Raw genomic sequence first — 24,683 nt, 5'->3', positions numbered from 1 at the left:
GACGTGACTGTGTCTGTGCACGCTGTGCATGCAGAATAATGGACCGGGAAGGCTTTTTACCAAGAAGCAACCTTTGTCACCATGTCTCTCATTGTCCAGAAAAAAAGAGAGCTACAGTCGGCTGGAGATCAGTCATTAAGCTGAGATGACGGCTTACTATCACTGCAGCATAAAACTCACTGGCGCATGAGCAAAATACATAAAGGGGCTGTAAGAAGAAAAGTGAAGCTAAAAGAAAATGACCCTTGGAATTCTAACGGCTATAACACAAAGTTTAAAACCCAGATAAAAGTACAACCCAGAGGAAAATAATAATTCCCAGCGTTCATGTAGCAAAAGCAATTCATCAATGACCTTCTCCTTGCTAAACCCACCAGGGCACTTTCCAGACTTTCCTTGCTGCTAGTATATACCCTCCTATGGATACTGTTGAAGGTCTCCTTGGTGCCCTCTCTGCGCCTGGCCTCCAGGACATTGCACTCTTCTGGTTTTCCTCCTACCCCTCTGACTGGTCCCATCTTTCACAAGCACCTCTTTCTCTGCTGATCTCCTGAAAGTTCACCTTCCTCAAAATGCTAGCCCTGGGGTGGGAAGGGATCAACCAAAGAACTTATATACATATATGCATAACCCAAGGATACAGACAATAGGGTGGTAAAGACCTGGGGTGGAGGTAGGGGCAGGAGACATATGTTATACTTTCAATAATAAAGATTTTTTAAAAAAAATGCTAGCCCTGGCCTCTTCTCTTTCCTCCATAAGCTGTCTAGGTTATCTCATTCACTCCTAATACTCTCACTACAACTCCCACAGCGCTCTCCTGAGCAGGAAGACCCATATAAATGTATAATCACCGCTTGCATGTCCCACAGACATTTCAATCTAAATATGTTCAAAGCTGAACTTATCACCCCCTGACCTTGAACCCGTTCCCCATTCTATTTTGGTGAATGATAACCACCATCCAACCAGAAACCTGACCCTACCTTACACCTTCCTTCTCCTCCACTCCTATTTCCAAACAATCATCAGGAATCTAGAATCTCCAGAATATTTTCATTACTTTCGTTGCGTACTGCCATAATGATCTCACACTGGATTATTTCAAGTGTCTCCAGACTGTCTCTCCAACAATCCATTATCTACACTGCAGCCCAACTGACCAGCCCAGAGTTTAAATAATCTAATGATGCACCTTTCTTCAGAAGGTCCTCTCTGACCGCCACCTCCTCCCATGAATGGGTTGGCATTGTCCTGAGGCTTTCAGACATCTTGGGCTAACAATGATAGAACTGAACACACCATATCCAGCGGCTCATTTATGAATATTGCCCTTATAGGTTCCTTGAGAGGAGGTACATATTGTTCACTGTTGGGTCCTCAGTGCCTAGTACGGTGCATGACACATAGGACACTCAAGAAATCTTTGTGCCTTTTAACTTAATGATCCATTTTAAATTAAGGCTCAAAAGATCAACTCAGTTGGTTTTGTAAGACCAAGCTGGATGGGCATGTGTGCTGAAGGCAAAGATAGATGTGTGTGTGTGTGTGTGTGTGTGTGCGCGCGCGCGCACGTGCGTGTGTCTATGTGCAAAATAGATCATTAAGATAAGAAGCTAGTCTGCAGTCAGAGAAAATAAAAGCATATTATCCAGAGAGAAGCAGAGATGTGAATCCCTGTGATACAAAGAAACACTTGCAAGAAAAAGAAACAGGGAAAAAAACCAGTTGCCTATTTACCTTGCAGTGCCTGAGAGGCCAGCCATACTCCTCCCCAGGATTGAGTTCCAAAAGATTCTCATCACCTTATGATCCTTGTGCCTTACACTGATTCTCAATAGACTTAGACTAATTCTCAGACCAGCCTATTTCTATTTCCACCTCATATCTCTGGCCAGTCCAGAGAAAGCTTCTTTCTTCAGGGAGATAGCGCTAGCCTGCCACTCCCTCCTTCATGCCGATGGGAAAGCGAGTAGCAGAGAACTAGATGGCAATCCTGGAATCTTACAATTCCTGGGTTGTGGCCATCCAGGTGCCTGCCTCCCACTGGGGAAAGAAAGGAACTCACTGATAACGCAGTAGAGTTTGAGGGACACCCTCTCTGACCACACCCTCTGCTTTCTATACCATCTCCACCCCCTCATCTGTCTCCAGCAGCAAGGCTGAAGGCTGTAAATTCATTCTTAAAAGGCAGGGCTCTTTGGGAATAAACAAAGGTATAGAAACTATTGCTTGTCCCTAAGCGAGCAGTGACTAAATACTGCACTGGCTCCTCAAAATATAACTGGTTACATTCTTTAAATATATAAAAATCTATATATCCTTCACAGGATCTAACAGCATCTTCACAAACATGGGATAGAAACTAAAGCCTCGGATTTCTATTACTTTTAGGTTAATCATTTTTTAAAAATATGTTTTTATTGACTTTAGAGAGAGAGGAAGGGAGAGAGAGAGAAACATCGATCGGCCGCCTCCCGCATGCACCCCAATAGCGGATTAAGCCCGCAACCTGGGCATATGCCCTGACTGGGAATTCAACCAGAGACCTTTCAGTGCACAGGACAATGCTCAATCAACTGAGCCATACCAGCCAGGATTGGGTTAAACTTTTTAATGATTGTTTCCATCTCTAGGTTGCCAAATGTTCAGTATTTTCTATGTGAGAGGAATGGGTACCCTGCTAGATAAATTCAAAGGCTATAGATGTCCAAGACAATTCAATGGGGGAAAGAATAGTCTTTTAAACAAATGGTGTTGGGACAACTGGATTTCCACACACAAAAGAACCAAGTTGGAACCCCTACCTCACACTGTATATAAAAATGAACTCAAAATGGATCACCTGCCTAAATGTCAGAGCTAAAACTATAAAATTCTTAGAAGAAAACACGGAAATAAATCTTCATGACCTTCAATTAGGTGATGATTTCCTAGCTATAACACCAAAAGGATAAGCAACAAAAAATAAATAAATAAATTGAACATCAACAAAATTTAAAACTTCTGTGCTTCAAAAGACACCATCAAGAAAGTAAAACAGCCGAAACTGGTTTGGCTCAGTGGACAGAGCGTCGGCCTGCGGACTGAAAGGTCCCAGGTTCGATTCCGGTCAAGGGCATGTACCTGGGTTGCGGGCACATCCCCAATAGGAGATGTGCAAGAGGCAGCTGATCGATGTTTCTCTCTCATCGATGTTTCTAACTCTCTATCTCTCTCTCTTTCTCTCTGTAAAAAATCAATAAAATATATTTTTTTAAAAAAAGAAAGAAAGTGAAACAACTCATTAAATGGAAGAAAATATTTGCAAATAATATATTCAGATAAGATACTTACATTGACAATATATAAAGAACTCTTAGAACTCAAAAATAAAAAGACAAATAAACCAAATAGAAAATGGGCAAAGGATTTGAATGGACATTTTCTCCAAAGAAGATATATAAATGCATTCATAAAAACTGATCAATGTTATTAGTCTTTAGGAAAATACAAATTAAAACCACATGATGGCTTAGCTGGTTCGGCTCAGTGGATAGGGTGTTGGCCTGCAGACTGAAGGGTCCCAGGTTCAATTCTGGTCAAGGGCACGTACCTTGGCTGCAGGCTTGATCCCCAGCCCTGGTTGGTAGGGCTCCGTGCAGGAAGCAACCAATTGATGTACCTCTCTCACTTTGATGTTTGTCTCTCTCTTTCTCCCCCACCCTTCCACTTTCTCTAAAAATCAATAGACAAATATCCGTGGGTAGGGATTTAAAAAAAAAACACATGAGATACCACTTTATACCCAGTAAGATGGTTATAATCAAAGAGACAGACAATAACAAGTGTTGGTAAGGATGTGAAGGAATTCAAACTCTGATACAATGCTGGTGTGGTGATAAAACTGTTTGGCTGTTTTAGAAAACAATTTGGCAGGATAAAAACAAAGATTTACATATATAAGATAAAGCAAAATTTTAAAAAGCATAAACATTCTAATTTTGCAGCTATTACTTGCAAAACCTGTGGTTTGTGTTTTTTAACCTGTTGGAGTTAATTTTATTCCTATGTACAAAGACATACATGCAAACTAAAGAATTCTGCTCACCTATGCATACTCGGACCAACCAAATATGGAACATTTAGCAATAAAGTCCTTTCTCCAAAGGCATGCTTACTACTATGTCACTATTCAGTGTAAATATATAACAACCTTAATAAATAGACCAAATTGATTTTTTTTCTCTTCATCAAGTGGGGCTCCCTGCAAATCCAGTCATACAAAAAAATTTCATTCATCTTTTCTTCAAATCTGAGCGTTTCTTTAAGCCAGATACCATTCCATCCCCTCTAGTCCAGCTGCCAGTCACAACAGCAACTTACTGCAACTCCACCCTTTTCCCACCTTCAGTTTCTTTCATTTTTTATTATTTTTTATATATTTTACTGATTTTTTACAGAGAGGAAGGGAGAGGGATAGAGAGTTAGAAACATTGATGAGAGAGAAACATCAATCAGCTGCCTCTTGCACACCCCCTACAGGGGATGTGCTTGCAACCAAGTTACATGCCCTTGACCGGAATCGAACCTGGGACCCTTCTGTCTGCAGGCCGACACTCTATCCACTGAGCCAAACCGGTTAGGGCCCACCTTCCATTTCAATAGTGCATTTAATTTCTTCCCTATTATAGAAAAATTAGGTTAGGAGTTCAAATCCTCAAAGTAGTTAAGTGAACTGTCACATAAATATTATTTAACCCCAGGGAATCGTCTGTTTAATTGCCACTCTCTCCCTTCCCCCAAAGGACTGCATCTTATTTTGATGGTGTCATGGAAAGCACTGCATTAAGAAAGAGCAAAAACATAATGGGTTTACATTTTTAAACATCTAACCTTTTCACGAGTCACTGCTAATCGCTTGCACCTGTGCCTTTAATAATCAGCCTGGCAATTAGAAAAGCAAAATCCCCAGGACAGAACTAGTAGGGATGCCCCAATCACAGCCACTGCCATTTCCGGGAGAGAAGAAAAGCTGTTTTGTCATATGTGACATGAAGGAAGTTTTACGTTCGTTCCACCAAATCTTGAGAACAATAGAGCTCCTAGTACTTAAAATCCTCATCTTCTAAAAGTCACGATTTTAAAAAGCTACATCTTACTATATCTTCCAATATTAAGTTTTTACTACATTTTTCAACTTTAGGTCTCAGGTGGTGGTGGGGGGGGGGGTAAGAATTGGGGTGTGGGGAGAAGGCTCCGGAATAAGCACAATACTCAAGGCAGGGAGGGGAGCTAGTCTTTAAAATAATTTCTCCCAGGGAGAAATTAAGACCATTAACATTCCACCACTTAACCATTTACTTCATTACGAAAGGCAAACTTGGAGCACAAGGGGCAATATCCTGAAAGTGGGATGGAAGTGGTTCCGCATCAATGAGCACACAAGCTTGGAAGGTTCAGATATGGTCTGTCAGTTGTGGTCCGCCCTGAGCAAGTCATTTCCCTGTGGGCTGAGGCTCCCATAGCATGGAAATCTTCCTTAACCACCCGTGGCTGAACGGGATTCCCTGTGAGCGGCATCTGGACCACACCTCTGGTCAGGCAAGAAGCTGACAAGGGCTGGAGGGCAAGGGGGCTGGTCCAAAGAAGGGAGGACAGGGCTAATCACCAAAATAGGTTTCTCTATGAATTCACAGGGAGAACCCCTAACATGGCTGTGCATCCCGTCCTGTTCTTGTCACCGTCCTGGCCATCCGCTACCAGATGTTGGTCATTCTGTGGGCTGACTGGGAGGATTTTGTGGTCCGGCAGCTGCCAGCCTGTTACGACCTCAGCGATGTTGTGGCAGCATCCATTTGGTGTATAAAGAAGCTTTTAGGCATTAAAATACTGCCAAGGGGAATATCAGAGAACAAACTCCCCACCCACTGCAGAAGAAATTTCCCAGTTTCAAAGCATCTGGGATGAAGATTCCAAATTACCTGTAGCAAAATTTTCCTTTAGATTTTTTTTTTTTTAAGTCCTCTTGCTTGCTGAGGAACCTCCTGAGAAACCTCCCAAAGATGATACCCACAGCTCAGGTCATTGGTCTTACATCTCCCTATAGTTAGCGAAGGAAGGAGACGTGTTTGACAGTTACCCAGGATGCTTCCACTTGTAGCAAGAACGAACAGGAAAAAAGCATCCGGACACTCAACTCCTTAGAGATCCAAAGCCCTCCGAGGAATACAGAGAAGTCTCCCTCCCAACCTGCACCCCAACCCTCTTGCCGCCCTAGCTTCAGAGCAGCAGCCCTTCAGCTACTCCATGCGGCTCCGGGAGAAAACCCTTTATTCCACGGGGCTCCCGGGTCTGACCCCAGGAAAGCCCGGGGGGTCATCCTTCTCCCCGCCCTCCCAACCTCCACACGCCACCCCACCCCGCCACCTCCACCAGGCCCCCTTCTGACCTGATAATGTCGTCGCTGTGTCCCAGGAAGAATTTTTGGCTGTGCTCGCGGGTGTTGTAAACCACTCCGACCCCAGCCACAAAGTAGACCACCTCCTTGCCGGCCGTGTAGTACAGGTTGTTGCGGCACTGGTGACCCCGGTACCCGTACACCCACTCCAGCCGGAGCTGGCAGCTGGGAGCCGTCCGATCCGCCATGATAAGCCGACCCCACTCGCCCCCCGGCCCCCCCGCGCGCCGGTCCGCGGCCCCTGCGCGCCGGGTCTGTCCTCGCCAAGGTCCGGGCTGCGGAGAGCCTGCAAGGGCTCAGAGTACAGCGCCGAGCGCCGATGTCCGCGGCGACGCACAGACACAGCCCTGCGCGCCGGGCGCCACCATCATCCGCCGCCGCCGCCGCCGGAGACGAGCCGCCGGTGCGCGGCCGCCAGACCCCGCCGGGCGCCCCGGCTCCCTCTCCCCGGCGAGGCGTCTTCGGAGGCGCCAGCACCCGCGCGCGCACGCCTCACTGCACCTGCAGGCTTCGGGTTCTTGGGGGGGTCACCCCGCCTCTTAAAGCAGGGATCCGCATATCCGAGCACTGATTACCCGGCTCTCTCCCTGAAGTTTGCAGTGCGCGGGGGCTTCCCGGCAGGCGGCGGGATTTATTCTGTGACGGCTTTGATTTGACACGGAACGCGGCTAAGCTTTGCCATCACCATCCTCGGATCCGAAACCGACGGTCTATATCAAAGATGCAAGAGCGAGGGAGGAAAGAAACAATTTCTTTGCGTAAGTCGCCCAGTCCAAGAAAATTATCCACAAACTACAAGTTTTTTTTTTAACTGTCAATTACTCCTTCCCCCCCGCCCCCCAGATTCATCATCTTAATAATATGAAATATGACCTAAATGCTGCTGGCTGGTTGTTGCTGATAGGATTTGAAAGAACATTTGCTGTTTCCCCATGAAGCCAGGGTGAATATGCAGTGGTCATTTTTTTTTAAGATGCTCCAATTAGTTGTTATGTATGTGCTTAAAATTCATATCCTCCGTGCACCCTCTCTGGGCGGGGAACACTGTAAAGAACTTAGCAGTTCTTACTAATCACCAACTCCAATTGCAGGCGTCATAAAAGATTTTTGTGAATCGGAGGAAACGAGACACTAGTGCAGCTGTTGGCAGGAGCGCTTTACCTTCTAATGCTCCAGGTCAAAAGAAACCCTAAATAATTAACAAGTGGCAAAAAATCGTGTGCCTCTCCCCAGGAAGGTCTGAGCTAGCTAGTTACGGGGTCCCACCTCTAGCCCAGCGTGGGGCGGGGACGCCCGCGAAAACACTGGGGACCGCGAGCCCCCCACACGCACGCGCGCGCACGCACACACACGCGGGCATCGGCCGCCGTGGGTCCAAGGGATGCCAGCCCCCAGGGACACCCCGGCCCGCGAGCACTGCCGCCCTGGTGGCGTGCGGGACTCCCACACCCGATCCAGCCTCTCCCTCAGAGCATCCCCGCTTCTCTCCGCCTCTAACCTCTGCTCCGAGCCGGTGCCGCCACGGGCGAGCGAAATCCTCTGCCTGCCCTCCCCTCCCCGCCTCCCGCACCCGAGGGTGGGCTTCGTCACTGGACGCAGTGGAGACAGGTTCCTCGGCCAGCCCGGGCTCAGGAGGCGGGGCCACAGAGCCGCTTTCGGGAACCCTGGCGGTGGGTTACTAGGCTGGATCGCCGCACTTGGAAACCGCGGCGCTGCACCAGGGCTCTGGGGCCGCTCCCCTCTCCCGGCTCAGGTTGCCCTCTTCCCCGATGCATCCTGGGAAGTGTAGTCCCCTGAACGCCGGCTCAGTCGGGGAGCTCGCGCAGCCAGGCCACAAGTCCCAGGATTCCTCGCGCCCAGAGGGGGCCGCAGTGAGGCCGCTACCCACGGCACCTGCGGTTCTCCCGCTGGGCAGAGGCAGCCGCACCTGGGGCGACCCCTTGCCAGCGCCCAGCGTTCCTTGCTGACAGCGGTGGCCTGCCCGCGAGCGTGCGTTTGCATCTATGGAAAGAGCAATGGCGTTGGAATAGAGACCATCTCTACGGCCCACCTCAAGAGTTTTCTTCTGCACCAATCCCTGAGGGTTACTATAGCCGATTCAAGTCCAAATTTATTTCCCACTTCAGTTTTCTTTTTTATTCAAATGGGTCTTGTTCTGTTAAACTGCAGGTCTGCCAGGTGTAAAGAAAATGCTATGTAAGAACCAGCGCCTTCCCATGAGCCGCCTCCTAAGTTAGAGGACTTGGGCATCTATACTAATAATAGCCTAAGTCAGTGGTTCTCAACCTTCCTAATGCCGCGACCCTTTAATACAGTTTCTCATGTTGTGGTGACCCCCAATTTCATTGTTACAAATTGAACATAATTAAAGCATAGTGATTAATCACAAAAACAATATGTAATTATACATGTGTTTTCCGATGGTCTTAGGTGACCCCTGTGAAAGGGTGTTTGACCCCCAAAGGGGTCTCGACCCACTGGTTGAGAACCGCTGGCCTAAGTGATCATCACGCCCTCACAACATCACAAAATGGGCCTCACAAGATGGCTGTCACAAGATGGCTATGTGCACAGCGGGCCCTCTGCACGGTGAGGCCTGGGAGTCCTGTGGCTCCATGTGGGGGTCCTGTGGCTCCATGTGGCGCAGAGGAGGCAGGTCTCAGTGGAAGAGGCGGGTCATGGCAGGGGAGGGCAGTTGGGAGCGATCAGGTCTGCAGGCAGAAGTGGTTAGGGGCAATCAGGCAAGCAGACAAGCAGTTAGGAGCCAGCAGTCCTGGATTGTGAGTCGGACATCCCCCGAGGGGTCCCAGATTGGAGAGGGTGCAGGCTGGGCTGAGGGACACACCCTCCCCCCCTGCACAAATTTCATGCACCAGGCCTCTAATCTATGTATATAAAACCCTAATATGCAAATAGACCGAATGGCAGAACAACCAAACAACTGGTCACTATGACGTGCGCTGACCACCAGGGGGTGCACGCGGAACATCAGCAGCAGGCAGCAGAGCATGGAACATGGCGGCGGCGGCCACAGTGGGATGGTGGAGCAGGTGAGCGGGGGTGCCAGACCAAGGTGGGGCACCGATTGCTGTCATCAGGGCAAGCCTCTGGTGGTTACTGAAAATTCTTTGCTCCTGAGCTGTGGTCCCGCCTGGCGCTTGCACCTGCTGCCGGCGCCGGCCCTGCTCACACCCCAATTGCTTGGTACCTTTAGCGGGTGTGAGTGGTAGCTGCTGGCCCCGATCACCCCTGAGGGCTTCTCCACCTCCCCCTACTCCTGAGGGGCAACTGGGGGCAGCAGCCACCATTCTCACCTGCTGCTGGTGCCGATCCCAGTCGCTCCACACTGTCAGTGGGTGCGAGTGGGGCTGGCGCCATCAGTGCATGGGAGCAGCGGCAGTGGCGGGAGTGGGGCTGCTGGCAGGAGGGGCCGGGCGAAGGCATGGAGGATGGGTCGAGACCCGCCCCTGTGCCCACCGCAGCCTCACAGCCCACAGTTCCTTTCAAGGTGTGCAAATTCGTGCACTGAGCCCCTAGTTTAAGGATAACTAGACTTTGTAAGTGGGAAGGTGTTAAAGCCATGAACCACCAACCTTGGCCCTGACGCAGAAGCCGGGACATTTCTCTTACTCGGAGTGAACTATGAATTCCACTGTATTGTAGAAGTAGGCTGTTTTCAAATGTGGCCACTTCAAAATCCCTGAGACACAAAGACTGCAAAAAAGGGTGATAGAAGGGGCATTTGGAGCGTGTCCTTTCCCTTTCCCTTCTCTCAGTGTAATCGCTTACTCCGTTCTTCAACTCCCCCAAGCTTCCAATACAGCTCTCTGAGTGGTAGGAAAGCCTCAGGTAGATTAGAAGTGCCAGAGTATGGACGAGCAGTTGCTGCCTGCAGCAGTGAAGTGGGTGTGAACTGGTCTCATCCTTCTTTCTTAGGGAAATGGGGATCTACAAATATGTGAGGTGGCACTGAGCTAGCCGATAAGCACACTGCAACAACAACAAATAAACAAAAAACATGGTCTGAAAAAGATTTGAGACATAAGCAAAAATATAGATGATCAATAATGCCATGCCAGCCCGGCCTGCATGGCTCAGCGATCGAACGTCAACCCAGGAACCAAGAGACCACCGGTTCAATTCCTGGTCAGGGCACATGCCCCAGTTGCAGGCTTGATCCCCAGTAGGGGCATGCAGGAGGCAGCCATCTCACTCGATGTTTCTATCTCTCTGTCCTGCTCCCTTTCTCTCTCTCTAAAAAATCAATAAAAACATATTTCTTAAAAATAATAATAATAATAATAATGCCATGCCATAAGCCAGTGCTAATGAGTTACATAGAGACAATAAATTCTAAATAAAAATTCAGCAGTGGAGAGCTTTTCAGCTATAATAAGTCAGGAAAGACTTCATGGAGCAAATAGGAAATAAAGAAAGACTTGAGATAAGTAAAGATAAATTGAAAGCGTGTTCCACACCAGTCTATGGAATAAAAGAGTAGGTGCAGGAAAGCATTTAGACACTCTGAATAGAATCAGAGCAAGAGAGAATTCATGTAAGATGAGAAGACACACGCCTGAAATGTTAGACCAGTGGTTCTCAACCTTCTGGCCCTTTAAATACAGTTAGTTCTTCATATTGTGACCCAACCATAAAATTATTTTCGTTGCTGCTTCATAACTGTAATGTTGCTACTGTTATGAATCGTAATGTAAATATCTGATATGCAGGATGGTCTTAGGTGACCCCTGAGAAAGGGTCGTTCGACTGCCAAAGGGGTCACGACCCACAGGTTGAGAACCACTGTGTTAGACTGTGGTTAGAGATGAACCTAGACTAGAGGTTTGTACTATATCCTTAAGACAATGAAGAGCCACTTAATTGGTGTTTGTTTTTTAAAGAGGGTAATCACAAAAACTCTAGTAGTGGAAGCATAAGTAAGGTATTAGAACCCTACAGTAGTGCTTGAGGTATTAATCAGAGGTGGTGGCTATGGTCCAGACTGCAGCGGTTCTCAACCTGTGGGTCGCGACCATCGGAAAACACATATAGCATATCAGATACTTACATTACGATTCATAACAGTAGCAAAATTACAGTTATGAAGTAGCAACGAAAATAATTTTATGGTTGGGGGTCACCACAACATGAGGAACTGTATTAGAGGGTCACGGCATTAGGAAGGTTGAGAATCACTGGTTCAGAGAGAAAGGGACATTTTCCTGAGAAAACGTGAAAGTATCTGCAAGGAGTCTCCTAAACAAAAGAAATGGATGTAATGTGACATGGTCATTTTCTCAGTTATCTTTAATATAACTAATGCTACCCCAGATTGCCCTCTTAGTTAAATGAGCTGCAGGAATAACTTCTGGGCCTGCCACTTACAGTGTTACCTTAGGCAAATCACTAAACCTCTGATCTTAGTCCACTCATTCAATAAAGTATAACAAGCCTCACCCGGATAGTTGTGAGAATGAAACAGAATATATGTGTGCAAAGAGTTAATTTGCAAAGCTTTATACAAATGTTATTACCAAATGGCAGTATATACTAACTTCTTTTTGAAGAAAGTGTAAAGTAAGACTTGATAATACCCTTTGGAAATAAGCAATCTTGACAAGCAAGAGTAAAACTCATAATACTATGTTAATGAGGTATGCAAATTGTATCTCAATAAAGCCATTAAAAATAGCAAAGTTTGACTCATTTTACTTGGCTGCTGCATGCTGATTTCCTATATATTATCATACTAATCACTTCTTTCTATTTGATTCCTTACATGCCAGTCATTTTTAGAGCAGAAGTTATTTCTTACTCATAGAGGGAAAGATTAATTTTTAAATTAAACTTCATGGTGTTAGTCTATCATACAGAAGCTATCCTAAGTTTAATGTTTTTATAGGAATACTAACCACTTTGGGTAAACTATACCAGTCACATTGGAAGACATAAAATGCTAGGGCTAAAGGGAATGGGAAAGTATCAGTCATTTGTGGAGAAAAGGACTTTTAAAGTGTTTTTCCCCATCTCCTGTCAAACATTTTTAACAAAGGATAAAGACGCTCTATCTATTGAGTTGTAGTAGACACTACAGTCTAAGAGAAGATCAAAACAATGAAAAGTTTTCATGATTTTTTTTATTGAAGGTAGAGTTCCTCTATATTCTCTACTCAATAAAGATAAAATAACCAGGTCAGATAAGTAAGAAAAGGCCTCTTTAACCCACGTTTGAAAAGAACCCATTCTGAAAAGCATCCCTAGATACCCAGAGAGTCTGTCTTTCAGGTGTAACAGCTATGACTCTATGCAGTGCACAGGCATCTCCAACTTCAGCACTTCATTTGACATTCCTAATGCAAACATTAGCCCTGGTAATAATTCTTTTTTTGTGCTCCTGGTAATAATTCTGTCATAGTGTGGCTTATAATAAAGCCCCTATTCAAACTCTTAAATGAGGCCTCTAATCTCAAAGAGAGAGAATGAAAAATCAGTCATATAGCTAACAACATGTTGCTTTCAATACATTTTAAATGTTTTAAGTCGATTATAATAGGGGTAACATCTAGTTGTCAGATCTGGATCACTGAAATCTAACATCTTTACAGATTCTTCCTGAGTGGACCCTATAGGCAAATTAATGTGCTTTCTCTAAAATCTGTGCAGTGTTTCCTAGTAAGAGCAATGGGAGGTTCCTATAGAAGATATTAATTTGTGTTTTAAACATTAAATATGTGTGTTGGTCTCATGGTAGGTAAGTTCCTGTAATTACAATAACAATAATTATTATTACTACTTAATTTTTAGTAGTTTTGTGTTACCTTCAGATATACTTTCTAGAACATTGTTCAGGCTTAGGAAATTGTAATAATCTCCCTTTAAGAATCACAGGATTCTAGAGCTGGAAAATATCTTAGAGATACCTTAATTTTACTACTAAAGGAGGCTCAGGTAATGCCAAGAACGAGGAAAGTCCATAACAACAACTTTATCAAGTGCTTGTATAGTCAAACAGACGATTCCTGAATTCCACTGTGGGGAGGAGGGATTCATAGTGCTGCACAGAAAGTGCCATGGAATGGTGTGACGGGGAAACCCTTTCAGTTCAGAAGAAAAAATTCTGGAGCCAGTCTGCCCAGATTGTAATCCTTACTCTTCCACTTAGTAGTCCTTTGGCCTTGGACAGGCTACCTCATCTCCCTAAGCCCCAGCTTCCCCATCTGTTAAATGGTACCTATTTCATAGACTTGTTGGAAAGACTGAGTAAATCAAATACATAGAAAGTAATCCAGGGCCCCACATGGATGTTCCTTTGTCTTTTTTTTTTTTTAAATATATTTTATTGATTTTTTACAGAGAGGAAGGGAGAGAGATAGAGAGTTAGAAACATCGATGAGAGAAAGACATCGATCAGCTGTCTCCTGCACATCTCCTACTGGGGATGTGCCCGCAACCCAGGTACATGCCCTTGACCGGAATCGAACCTGGGACCCTTCAGTCCATAGGCCGATGCTCTATCCACTGAGCCAAACCGGTTTTGGCCCTTTGTCTTATAGAGCAAAGATTTTGTAGGATCAGGGGGACATGCCCACCCAGGACACATCACCCCATCCTCCCTTTTGGGCCATCCAGGTATCTGAGAGCCTGGAATGACCTGGCTGTCTTCTGGCTGCTTGTGGGAGTGTACTCTCCTAGGTCAGAGGATGACCTGAAGGGCCGGCTATTTGTGAAGTGGGAGGGCATGTACTTGGATGTATGGGCCAAATGTCCACAAACGTGTGTGCAAAGCCCCTCATGGTGCAGGCACAGTAGGAGGTGGGAGGAAGGGAAGCAGCCTGGAGGCCACTTCTCACACTGACACATTCGGGCATGGAACTCGAGGGAATCTAAGATTTCTACATGTGAACCTCTTCTTCCGGGTTGTTGTGAAGGCACATTTGACAAGGTAAGAGGAAAGAACATTGTATGTATGTATGTATATATTTAATAAAATTATTTTATTTTTTAATTAAATCTTTATTATTGAAGGTATTACATATGTTCCCCTATTTCCCCCATTGACCCCTTCTAGCCTGCCCTGGCCCCCCTGCCCCAGGCCTACACCACCCTATTGTCTGTGTCCATGGGTTATGCATAGTATTTAATAGACAGTTTGCTCAATATCTAACTTTTAAGTGTGTAGACATATGGAATGGCCTCCTTTAGTATTCAGGCCCTGCCCCCACCAGTATGAGGGGCAAGCCGGGTGCCTTGCATTCAATAGAAAGCATTCAATCCATGTGACCATGATTATCACTGTCATTACTATAAGAAAGTGACTCTTCTCACAAAAGGTAGTAAAATAAAATCTTTCCTTCCCCCCACTGAGCAGAGAGAACGCAGCCTGCCAACAGAACCCTGATGGACGAGCACTCAGCGATTTCTAAAGGCCAAACCACTCTTCAGATGAATGAGCATGACGGGAGGTAAGCAAAGCCCTCTGCAAAGATCAGCGAGAGAGATTCCACACTAAACATGGACTCGGCATCAGCATTTGTCAATATGAAGAGTGAGAACTCCTCAGGGAGGTCTCTCAGCACAGAGGCGCTGGGGTGAGAGCCCTTTGGCAAGAGGGTGACCAGGAGATTAAGGTGAAGAGGAAGCCAGACCTGAGTAGACCAGAACACAGTTATTATCGTGGCTTCGGGGCTAGGTGTTAGCATAGTTTTTCTTTTCTTTTCTTTTTTAATTGGCTTCAGAGAGGAAGGGAGAGGGAGAGAGAGACAGAAACATCAATAATGAGAGATAATCATTGATCAGCTGCCTCCTGTATGCCCCACAGTGGGCATTGAGCCCACAACCCAGGCATGTGCCCTGACCTGGAATCAAACCATGACCTCCTGGTTCATAGGTCGATGCTCAACCACTGAGCCATGCCGGCCAGACCATAAGAGTAATTCTAATATTTTCTTTCCAGAACTCAACCGGTCACCTTTCAAGATCCCTGTAGTACCCAAGGGTTTAGGCTGCCCTTGACCAAGTCAAACTTAGACCTAACAGCACGAGGTTAATGTTCCTATAAAGTGTGAACATTTTAATAGGATATGCTTGAAGGGTAACACTTAAAAAGGTGAGTTGTTCTAATGGAATTTTAGGCCCTGTGAAAAGCAAGGGACTTTTTTTTTAAATCCTGGAAACTGACTCGCCTTGGAGAAATCTCATTTCACTCATTGATAAAACAGAGTTATCTGCACAGTTATATAGTGACGGTTGATTAGTTATAGGACACAAGAAGGAAAACATCAACGCGGCAAGTGTTTGCTGAGTGCCTATGATGGGCCAGAAACTAGGTGTTTACTGGGTGTTTACTGGGGATAGGGTCCTGCCGGCAAAAGCTAAGTATGTTCCAAAGGAACCAGAGAGGGCTCCACAGCAACAGGAATAGCCTTAGAATGATGCAGTTTGTCCTTTCTTCCTTGACCACAAACCTTCAGAAAGCAAGGGCTGTAGTTAAAGGTGTATTTTACAAAAAAAAAACAAAAACCCACAAAAGTTCAATACATTAGAATGTGATGAAGAGTTTCTTTTTCATCAAATTTTCTTTTAAAATGTAAGACTCGTAATATATACACTTCTTTCTCTAACATGGGGTCTGGTCTTTAGATCCTCTTGAAATACTGGATGTCTCAAAATGAAATTTGTTTTTTTAATTCTGCATTTATCTCTTTGTACATAATAAATAGGTTGAATCATGACGGTGCTAAAATTGACAGCCCAAGGAGATTTTTATCTCTTCCGCAAGAGGGCGACATAGGACTATGTCTTTAAAACAGGATCTTGGTTTGTGTCCCAAGGGATCAACCTATACAGAAATGATTTCCTTAATAAATCTAAAAGGAAAAAAGTACAATTAAATGATATTTCCAGGATTAGATTTTTTTCTAGTCTCCTGTCAGTTTCAAGGGTATTTGGATAGCTGGTTTGCTTTGTAAAATTAGCAATAGAAAAAACAGTTGAGTAGAAAGAAGAAAGTGGGTGTTGCCGATAGATATGGAGCTGAATATGTCAACCACCCTTCAAGTTCCTTTCTTTGGTTGCTACGGTAACTCCCAGGTTTACTCACTCCAGCCCTTATTTAACACAGCTCTGAAATTAGTAGGATATTGGGTCTCCAGTCAAATTACTTGGTTCAAATCCCATCTCCACCATTTACTACACATGTAACTCAACACGTGATTTAATACTATGGCTGTCTCAGTTTCCCCAGTTGTAAAATGTGGATGATGATTAACTGAGAATAAGCATGCAAAACATTTAGCACAGTTCCTGGCACTCACTGCTCATTCAATAAATTTGCAGTCATCACCAAATCACCAACATGCCCTTGACTATGCTTTCTGGACAGACTCATCAAAACACTTATTTCACCATATTATATGAAGAAGCATGATTCTCGGTATTGGCCAATCCCAGACAAGAGAAAACAATACTTTTAAGGCTAAACAGTATGATCTAATTTGAATATCTTTATCTTGCTGCTAAAATGTCAAATTGTTCAGTTTTTTATTCAATCAAATTATGTGATTGATGAATCATTCCATTCTGTTTGCCATTTTGAATCTGTATAGTTTTCACTTTCACTAAAAAGTACATAAAGCAAATTTATGCAGAAGGATACATTTTTACCAACTATTTCTTCTTTTAAATAGATTTTTACATACCCCAATCCATGTTTCTATTTCAGCATTTACTCTAATTATTTTTTTTAAAAAGAGAGAATAAAATAAGCACCATTCCCCAAATTATACAACCTTAATGAGCAAGTTCAGCCTACTTGTTCAGATGCTGGTTTTGTTTTACTACTATCCTCATCTGCCTTTCCTTCTGGATATTGCTAATTGTCAGGATTAAAGCAGTTCTTTCAACATCCATCCTTTCCATTGTCATTAATTTTTTAAATTGTCAAAATAATGTTCCTTATTAACAACCAATCTGCCTGTTCCCAGCTGGTCGAGATTAAGTTAGTCTGTTGATTTGGTTGTTTTGGTTTTGTTTTTCCTTCTAAAGTGTCCAATGTCCTTGTTAGCATCTCTTAGCTAATGAATGATTTAACCTCTACACGGAGTAGTCTTTTGAATTTGAAAGCTTTGCTTTTGCTGGAATCATTTCTCATTTCAGTCTGCTTACTCTCAATGGCACTCAAGCCCTTGGTAGCAATGAGGGCTGGCACGGTACCATCCGCCCACACCCAGCATCCCCCTGCCCCAGCCTCGTGGCAGGACCTGCAGAGAAGTCCGAGGCCACGAGCAGAGATCCGGCTAAGAACCCTGGGCAAGGAGAGTCAAAGGACCCATCAGTATAGGAAAGCTTGTTTCCCGTGAGCTGGATAAGCCGATACTTTCTTTTTCTTTTCTTTTCTTTTCTTAAGTTTTTTTAAAATTGATTTTAGAGAGAGAAAGGGAGAAGGAGAGAGAAAAACATCAATCAGCGGCCTCCTTCATGCCTACTACTGGGGATTGAGCCCACAATCTGGGTATGTGCCCTGAGTGGGAATCAAACCAGCAACCCTTTGGTGCATGGGCTGACGCTCAAGCAACTGAGCCACACCAGCCAGGGCAAGCTGATACTTTCTAAAATTATACTGCAGTTTCCACGTTTTACCTTTGTAATCAATGTGACTCCGCTGCACTCGGAGATTTTTGAGAGCTGTTTTTGGAAATTAGAGGAACTTCACCTGTGTGACCTCTGGAACTTATTTTAATGGTTCACTTGCTTACTAGTAACGTTGTCAGAGGGAAGTAAGTCCATCCTTTCAAACAAAATATGAGAGGAAAAACATAGTGTGGTTGTTACTTTGGTGCCAATGAAACACACTTCCCAGAATTCGTGCCCTTGAGTCTGGTCTTGGCCATGTGACTTGCTTTGACCAAAGGGACATGAGCAAGTGTGGTGAAAGCAGAGGCTTAATAAGCACTTGCATGTGGGGGTGCGGCCTCTTGAAATGCTTACTTCCTCTGAAGGGTGAAAGGTCCCGTGGAAGCCATTTGGCCGTTCCAGCTCCAACCAAGCTCCCTCGAAATGCAACAACGTGAGTGGCCTCAGGCACACAGCGTGGAGCAGACGGTCCTCCCAGGGCAGCTGAGACAGCCAAGTGAATAATGAGAAATAACACATCGTTGTTTAGCTACGTTGTTTGGGGATGGCTTGTTACACAGCAAGTGGCTTCTTGAGGATTTATCGCCTAGTGCTGCTATGGAGATACCCATTTTGCCTTCCTTTCATCTCAGCCAAGAAACAAGGTCCTTCTTTGTCCTCATCATTGCAAGTCTTTTCCAGATACACATGGTTCTCTTTGTTTTACCCCAGGAGCCAACCTGGTCCACAGAGCTGCCTGTGATGGGAGCAGCCACCTGCCCAAGCCCCTGACTGTAAGGATGCAGGGAGATGGTAGCAGGGCGCTCTATTACAATGAAGAAGACCTGCAGGGAGGGCAGGGGATAAAAACACTGAGAGGACTTTTAGGCGGGGGCAGAAGAGGGAGGGAAACTGAGAAAGCCTGGGTCTGGACTGATAGGTGTCCTAAGGGTAAAATAAAGGGCTGTTGGAATCCATCCTCTGTATCCTGTGTTTGCTTCCGCATCTAAAGTCAGACTTTCCCTGATAATGGCCGAAACTCCCTGCCTTCCAGCTGTTGGAGGCCTGGTGGAGAAGTTACCCATCGCGGGATCACCATCCTTGGACAAAGGTGAAGAGAAAGGACCCTAAGACGTGAACAGCTGCCTGTATTTGAAACTCTCATTTCTCAGTCAAGACCGGTGAGCAGAAAGTCAGGATGGAGCAGCAGCTGAGCACAGGGTGAATGTCGAGTGGCACACACGCACTAGCAGGGACACTTCCACGGAGCAAGGCCAGGAAAGTGCTGGGAGTTTCAAAGCAACTCAGTACAGCTAGTGAAGACTAAGAAAATGACTTGTGCCCTAGAAGCAGCAGGTGGATGACAGAAAAGGATCTTTTTTTATCTTTTACAATCGTGAAGTAAAAGTAAAGTGGGATAAGAGCGGTGATAAAGGACCCCTACCCTGAAAATAAGTGTCAGATGTAAGTGGCACACCTCTCTGAGGAGCCGTCAGGCAACACAGCCTAGTGCAGGGGTGGGCAAACTTTTTGACTCGAGGGCCACAATGGGTTCTTAAACTGGACCGGAGGGCAGGAACAAAAGCATGGATGGAGTGTTTGTGTGAACTAATATAAATTCAAAGTAAACATCATTACATAAAAGGATACGGTCTTTTTTTTTTTTTTTAGTTTTATTCATTTCAAACGGGCCGGATCCGGCCCGCGGGCTGTAGTTTGCCCACGGCTGGCCTAGTGTCTGGAAGGGAGAGGAAACCAGGATTCAATGGCTTTTCTTCTCTGTGCATTCTGAACCAACAGCTCCCTCCCCGGTTCCCCCCTGCCCCCTGCCCCACTTCCCCTTCTCCTAGATGGCTGTTCTCTCTGTGGCTTGCTCTGGTATAAAATTAGGATGAACTGTCATTCCCCTTTACCTGGGGAGAAATTAATTCAAATCGAAGTCCTGTCCTGGCATACCTGCTCTTCCTCCAAGCTGTGAGCAAACCTGACCACACTGCATTTGGGGAGGCACAGGCCCCATTGCCTCGGGCTAGGGCTTTGCTTGCCTTGCTCACCACAGAGCATGATGGTGCGTGGCACCATTAGACACACAGTAAATGCACTGAATGAAGGCATGCGCCAGACTATCTGCTCATTCCTGCTGCTCCCCAGGACCTCCTGTCTTCCAGAACACTGATTCAAACCTGGGATGCTGAAGCTGCCACACCCCTCTACCTGAGAAAGAGCCCATTGAAATCGGGGGTGGGAGGAATTATGGATTTGATCAATTTTAGACTTTCATGTATTTGAACTTTAATTCACCAGGGCAAGGTAATTTGATTTCTAAATTAAATTCCTTTGGACTTTGCTGTCTTGGATTTGAACATGCAAGTAGGTCTTACCTTGAAACGGTCATTTCTCCCTGAGAATTTGTCATGAAAGAGGGGTTTATATTCACATCTGGGGCCGCTTTGTACTGCATTTTATTTTTGGAGTGTCTTATGTTATCACTTTCTCTTGTTGAGGAACCTTGGGCCCTAGCTGGTTTGGCTCAGCGGATAGAGCATCGCCCTGTGTACCAAAGGGTCCCAGATTCTATCCCGGTCAAGGGCATGTCTCACAGTTGCAGGCTCAATCCCCGGCCCTGGTCGGGGCACATGCAGGAAGCAACCAATCGATGTGTTTCTCTCAAATTGATATTTCTCTCTGTATTTCCCTCTCTCTTCCACTGTCTCTAAAAATCTGTGGGAAAATATCCTCAGGTGAGGATTAAAAACAAAAACAAAAAAAAGAACCTTGGGAAAGACAATGTGCATGGACTTAAACCAGGTCAGATGGGGAGTCAATTTCCAGCACTGTGAGAGCAAGCATGTCAAACCTGCGGCCGGCGGGCTTCGAGTTTGACATGCTTGGTGTAGCGTAACCTTGGAGCTTAAAGTGCAGTTCTGACCCAACTCAGAGCCTTCTGCGGTCAAAACCAAAACTATGCAGCAGATTTTGGGAGGCCTGAAGTTTATACTATTTGGGGGTGGGGGGTGGAGTTAAGGAAAAAAGAGCATAACATGATGAATACAAAACCAGATACTGGGCCATGAAAGGGGCCTGAGTGAGAGGTCATGAAGCACCAGCATCCTTCGCTTTGTGACAAATCCAGCTCTGCCGCCAGCAGCGGTGGAGGACACCCCAAAGAAGCAGTGGCTAGCCCACCCAGATGGGAGCAGGACCCTCCTGATGGAGCACTGAGCTCCCCGAGATGGCCACCCCCTGGCTAACCACAGGCGTAGCAGCTGTTGCAGACTCATCTAAAATGATTTGGTTATTCACAATAATAACTATGGTCTCCCTTGTAACCTACAAAATTATAATGAAAGTAAGCCTGAGATCAAATTCTGCCACCCATATCAATGCCGAGGAGCAAGCGGGCACAAAAGCCTACGACCTGCTCTGGGACCTTGGTGACATCCCAGCTCCATTCTGTGCATGGAAAGTGAACCTGATGATGACATGACAATATTCTGATGACAGGAAACAGATTCAGGCACCAGAATCCTCCACTAAATATTTCAGGTTTTTTCTTCTTCTTCTAAGAACAAGGACATTCTCCTACATAAGAACAGTGCCAATAGTAAACACAGAAAGTTCACGATCAATTCAAACCTATTATCTAATTCACATTCCATATTCAAGTTCCGCCACTGTCTCCATAATGACCTTCACAGCTTTTTTTTTTTTTTTTTTAGTCTAGGATCTATTCCAGGATCACACATTGCATTTAGTCATCAAGTTTCATCTGGAACAGTTTCTCAACCATTTTTTTTGCCTTTCTTGACCTTGACATTTTCAAAGAGTAAAGACCAGCAAGTTTGTATAATATTCCTCATTCTGGCATTGTCTGATGCTTCCTCACGATTAGATTTAGGGTGTGCATTTTTGGCAGGAATGCTACAGGAAGGATGCTGTGTCCTCAGTGCATAGCAGGAGGCCCATAATATTGGTTTGCCCAGTATTGAGTGGTGCTAATTTTGATGGCTTGGTTAATGGGGCGCCCAAGATTCTTAACGATGAAGTTACTACTTTCCTTCTTCATAACTAATAAGCAACATCCAGAAAGACACTTTGAAACTATATAAATATATGGTTTGCCATGAAACCTCCCCATTATTTTGGACAACACTGATGAGTTTCTAATACCACTATTTCTTTTATTTTTATTGTTGAATTTCTATTATAAGGGAGAATTTTCCCTTCTCCATTAATTAATTAACTAATTAGTTAATATCAGTATGAATTAAAATCCTATAATTACTCATGCTTATTGAGTGCCTGCCAAGTGTTAGGCTTGGGCAGTTAGGTACAGGGGATTCAATGTAAACAAAACAGACATGGGCCTGGGCTCACTTTTTGGTTTTGCTATGAGAGAAAATTAAATAATGTTAACCGTACCTGGTATTTAATAAATATTAGATGCTCAATAAAAATCGGGTATTAAAATTCTAATATTGGAAAGAGGACAAGTGATCATTGTTTACTAAATAGTACTAAGAGAACTGACTAGAAATTGGGAAAAATAATGAAGTTACAGGCATTCCTGGTAAAGAACATCAAAATAAATTTCAGAAGAATTGATTGAAGTGTAAACATTGTATTTAAAAAATCACAAAATAACCAGGTTTTTAGATTTATGAAAGATGACAGTATTGGAGTAATGAAGTCACAAAGGAGGGAGTGGAGAATGGATCCTGATATTGAAATATTTTTTGAATTCCAAAACCAAACAGCAGGCTAGGGAACATATTTTCACTCTGTACAGCTGACAAAGGGCAACAATCTAGAGAAAGCATTTCAATCCATAACCAAATCACGGGCTTCAATAAATAAGTGGCTAAAGAAGTTGTGGTGGATATTTGTCGTGGTTTTTATGTTTTTATTCTTATTTTATTTTATTTTTTTGGACAACTGTGATAGAATAATGCCCACCCCCCACCCTCGCGCCCAAAGGGTTCCAGGTCCTAATCCCAGACTCTAGGACTACGTTACATCCCATGGCATAGAGGGATTGTTTGTGCTTGATAATCAACTGACCTTAAAATGGGGCGACTGTCCTGGATTGTGCGGGCTGGTGCAGTGCAGTCACATGGGTCCTCAAAAGCGGATGGAGACGTACACCTTCAGAGGGGTGTGCGGTGAGAATGGCGTCCACTAGGGCTGGCTTGGAAGCTGGAGGAAGAGCGCCAACAGCCAGGGCATGCACCCCTCTAGACGCCGGAAAAGCCAGGAAAACATTCTCCCCGGAGCCTCCGGGAAGGAATGCATCCATCATCTAACTTACAGAAGTGCACGAGAATGAAATTGTATGGTTCTCAGCCATGAGTTTATGGTAAGGTGTTCAGGCGGCAAAGGAAAGCTAATACAGCCACCAGCTTTTAACCTTGCTCCTATGTTTGCAGCATCCACCGCCTCTTGAGGCCCCACCTCAGGGTCCTTTTCCCAACTGCCCTGGTGGAGAGGAGGTTCGTGGGCCGAGCCTGCCAATGGTACACACGTGCACGACTTGGAATGGAGCCGGTACGGTGGAGGAGGAGAGGGCCTGCCTGATCCGCGGTGGTCCAGCCAGCAGGGCGGGTCTGCGCAGCAGGATGCCCCGGGCGCTCTGGGGGTGCGCGCAGTGGCGAGTTCAGGGAGCCCATCCTGCCGCAGGACTCTGGGCTCCACTCTTGGCTGTAAACACGCTAAGCCTGGTGCTCGGCCCTCCTGTAGATTCTTAATAAGCTCCTTTTCTGTTAAATTGGCCACAGTTGTTTTTGTGTGGCTTGTGACTCAGAGCCTCGGTGAACCAGGTATGAACAGATAATTTTCTCAAAAGGAAAAGGAAACGTCAACATTAGTAGAGAGAGTTTACCTAGTCGGTGGTCAAAGGAACGGTCAAAGGAACGCAAAGCTGGCCCAGAATAAACACAGTCATGTTTACGAGACTGTTACCCTTGTTTACAGCTAGTAGCTAAGTGGATGTATTGTTCGGGAAGGGGTAATAGAACCATGACGCAAAGCCTGTTCTTAGCAGTTCCCAAGAAAATGAGGCCAGGTGTGAAACTTCGTGTGTGTTTGTATGAGAGAGAAATTATTGAAGTGTTGGGCTGGGGATAACACCTGTATGAGGACCACGGGAGATGTTTGGGGAGTGAAGGGGTGAAGACCCACTACCAGTTTCCTGAAATGTAAAGTTCCCGAAACTGTCAGCGTGGCTGAGTTCAGAGCAGAGAGGGCAACACATCCTGAGAGGACATTTCCACAAAGGTGGGGCGAGAAGGCTCCCAGGTGTGTGCCCTGTAGGAAGGGAGGTCCTTAAAGCAGAATAGAACCTGGGAGGGGCCTACTGAAGGAGTGTCTGCCCCCAGAGAACTGCCCTGGGAAAGGCTGTCATTTGAGGAACCCAAGCCTCAAGGCAGGGCATGCCCTTATTGCTAAATACCCAGCGTTTGGGGGCGTTTTTCTAACTGATGGTGCGTCAACCCGTGGAAAATGAGATAGGAACCACAAAGTCTCGGTAGCAACATGGCAAAATATTTGTGATGTAAATTTAAGTGGAAATACTACACAGAAGAAGTAGTCCGATGTTTAACTGTGTAGGATTTTGCACATGAGGGAAGGACAGCCA

General features: G+C 45.3%; 1 protein-coding gene across 1 annotated transcript in view; it reads right to left on the bottom strand.

The window, feature by feature from the left end:
- The window catches only part of EML6 (EMAP like 6), a 196,689-nt gene extending 190,062 nt beyond the window's left edge, over positions 1 to 6,627 (bottom strand). The window contains exon 1 of the mRNA XM_070429229.1: positions 6,431 to 6,627. Within this exon, the coding sequence (XP_070285330.1) occupies positions 6,431 to 6,627 (197 nt within the window). The remainder of the gene's footprint in view (positions 1 to 6,430) is intronic.
- Positions 6,628 to 24,683: the final 18,056 nt, after the last annotated feature.

This window comes from Myotis yumanensis, unplaced genomic scaffold (genome assembly GCF_028538775.1).
Source record: "Myotis yumanensis isolate MYYU_CA2020_CCGP unplaced genomic scaffold, mMyoYum1.0.hap1 SCAF_11, whole genome shotgun sequence".
NCBI lineage: Eukaryota > Metazoa > Chordata > Mammalia > Chiroptera > Vespertilionidae > Myotis > Myotis yumanensis.
Note: the sequence above shows the minus strand (reverse complement) of the source record. Positions and strands in the feature narration are given on the sequence as shown.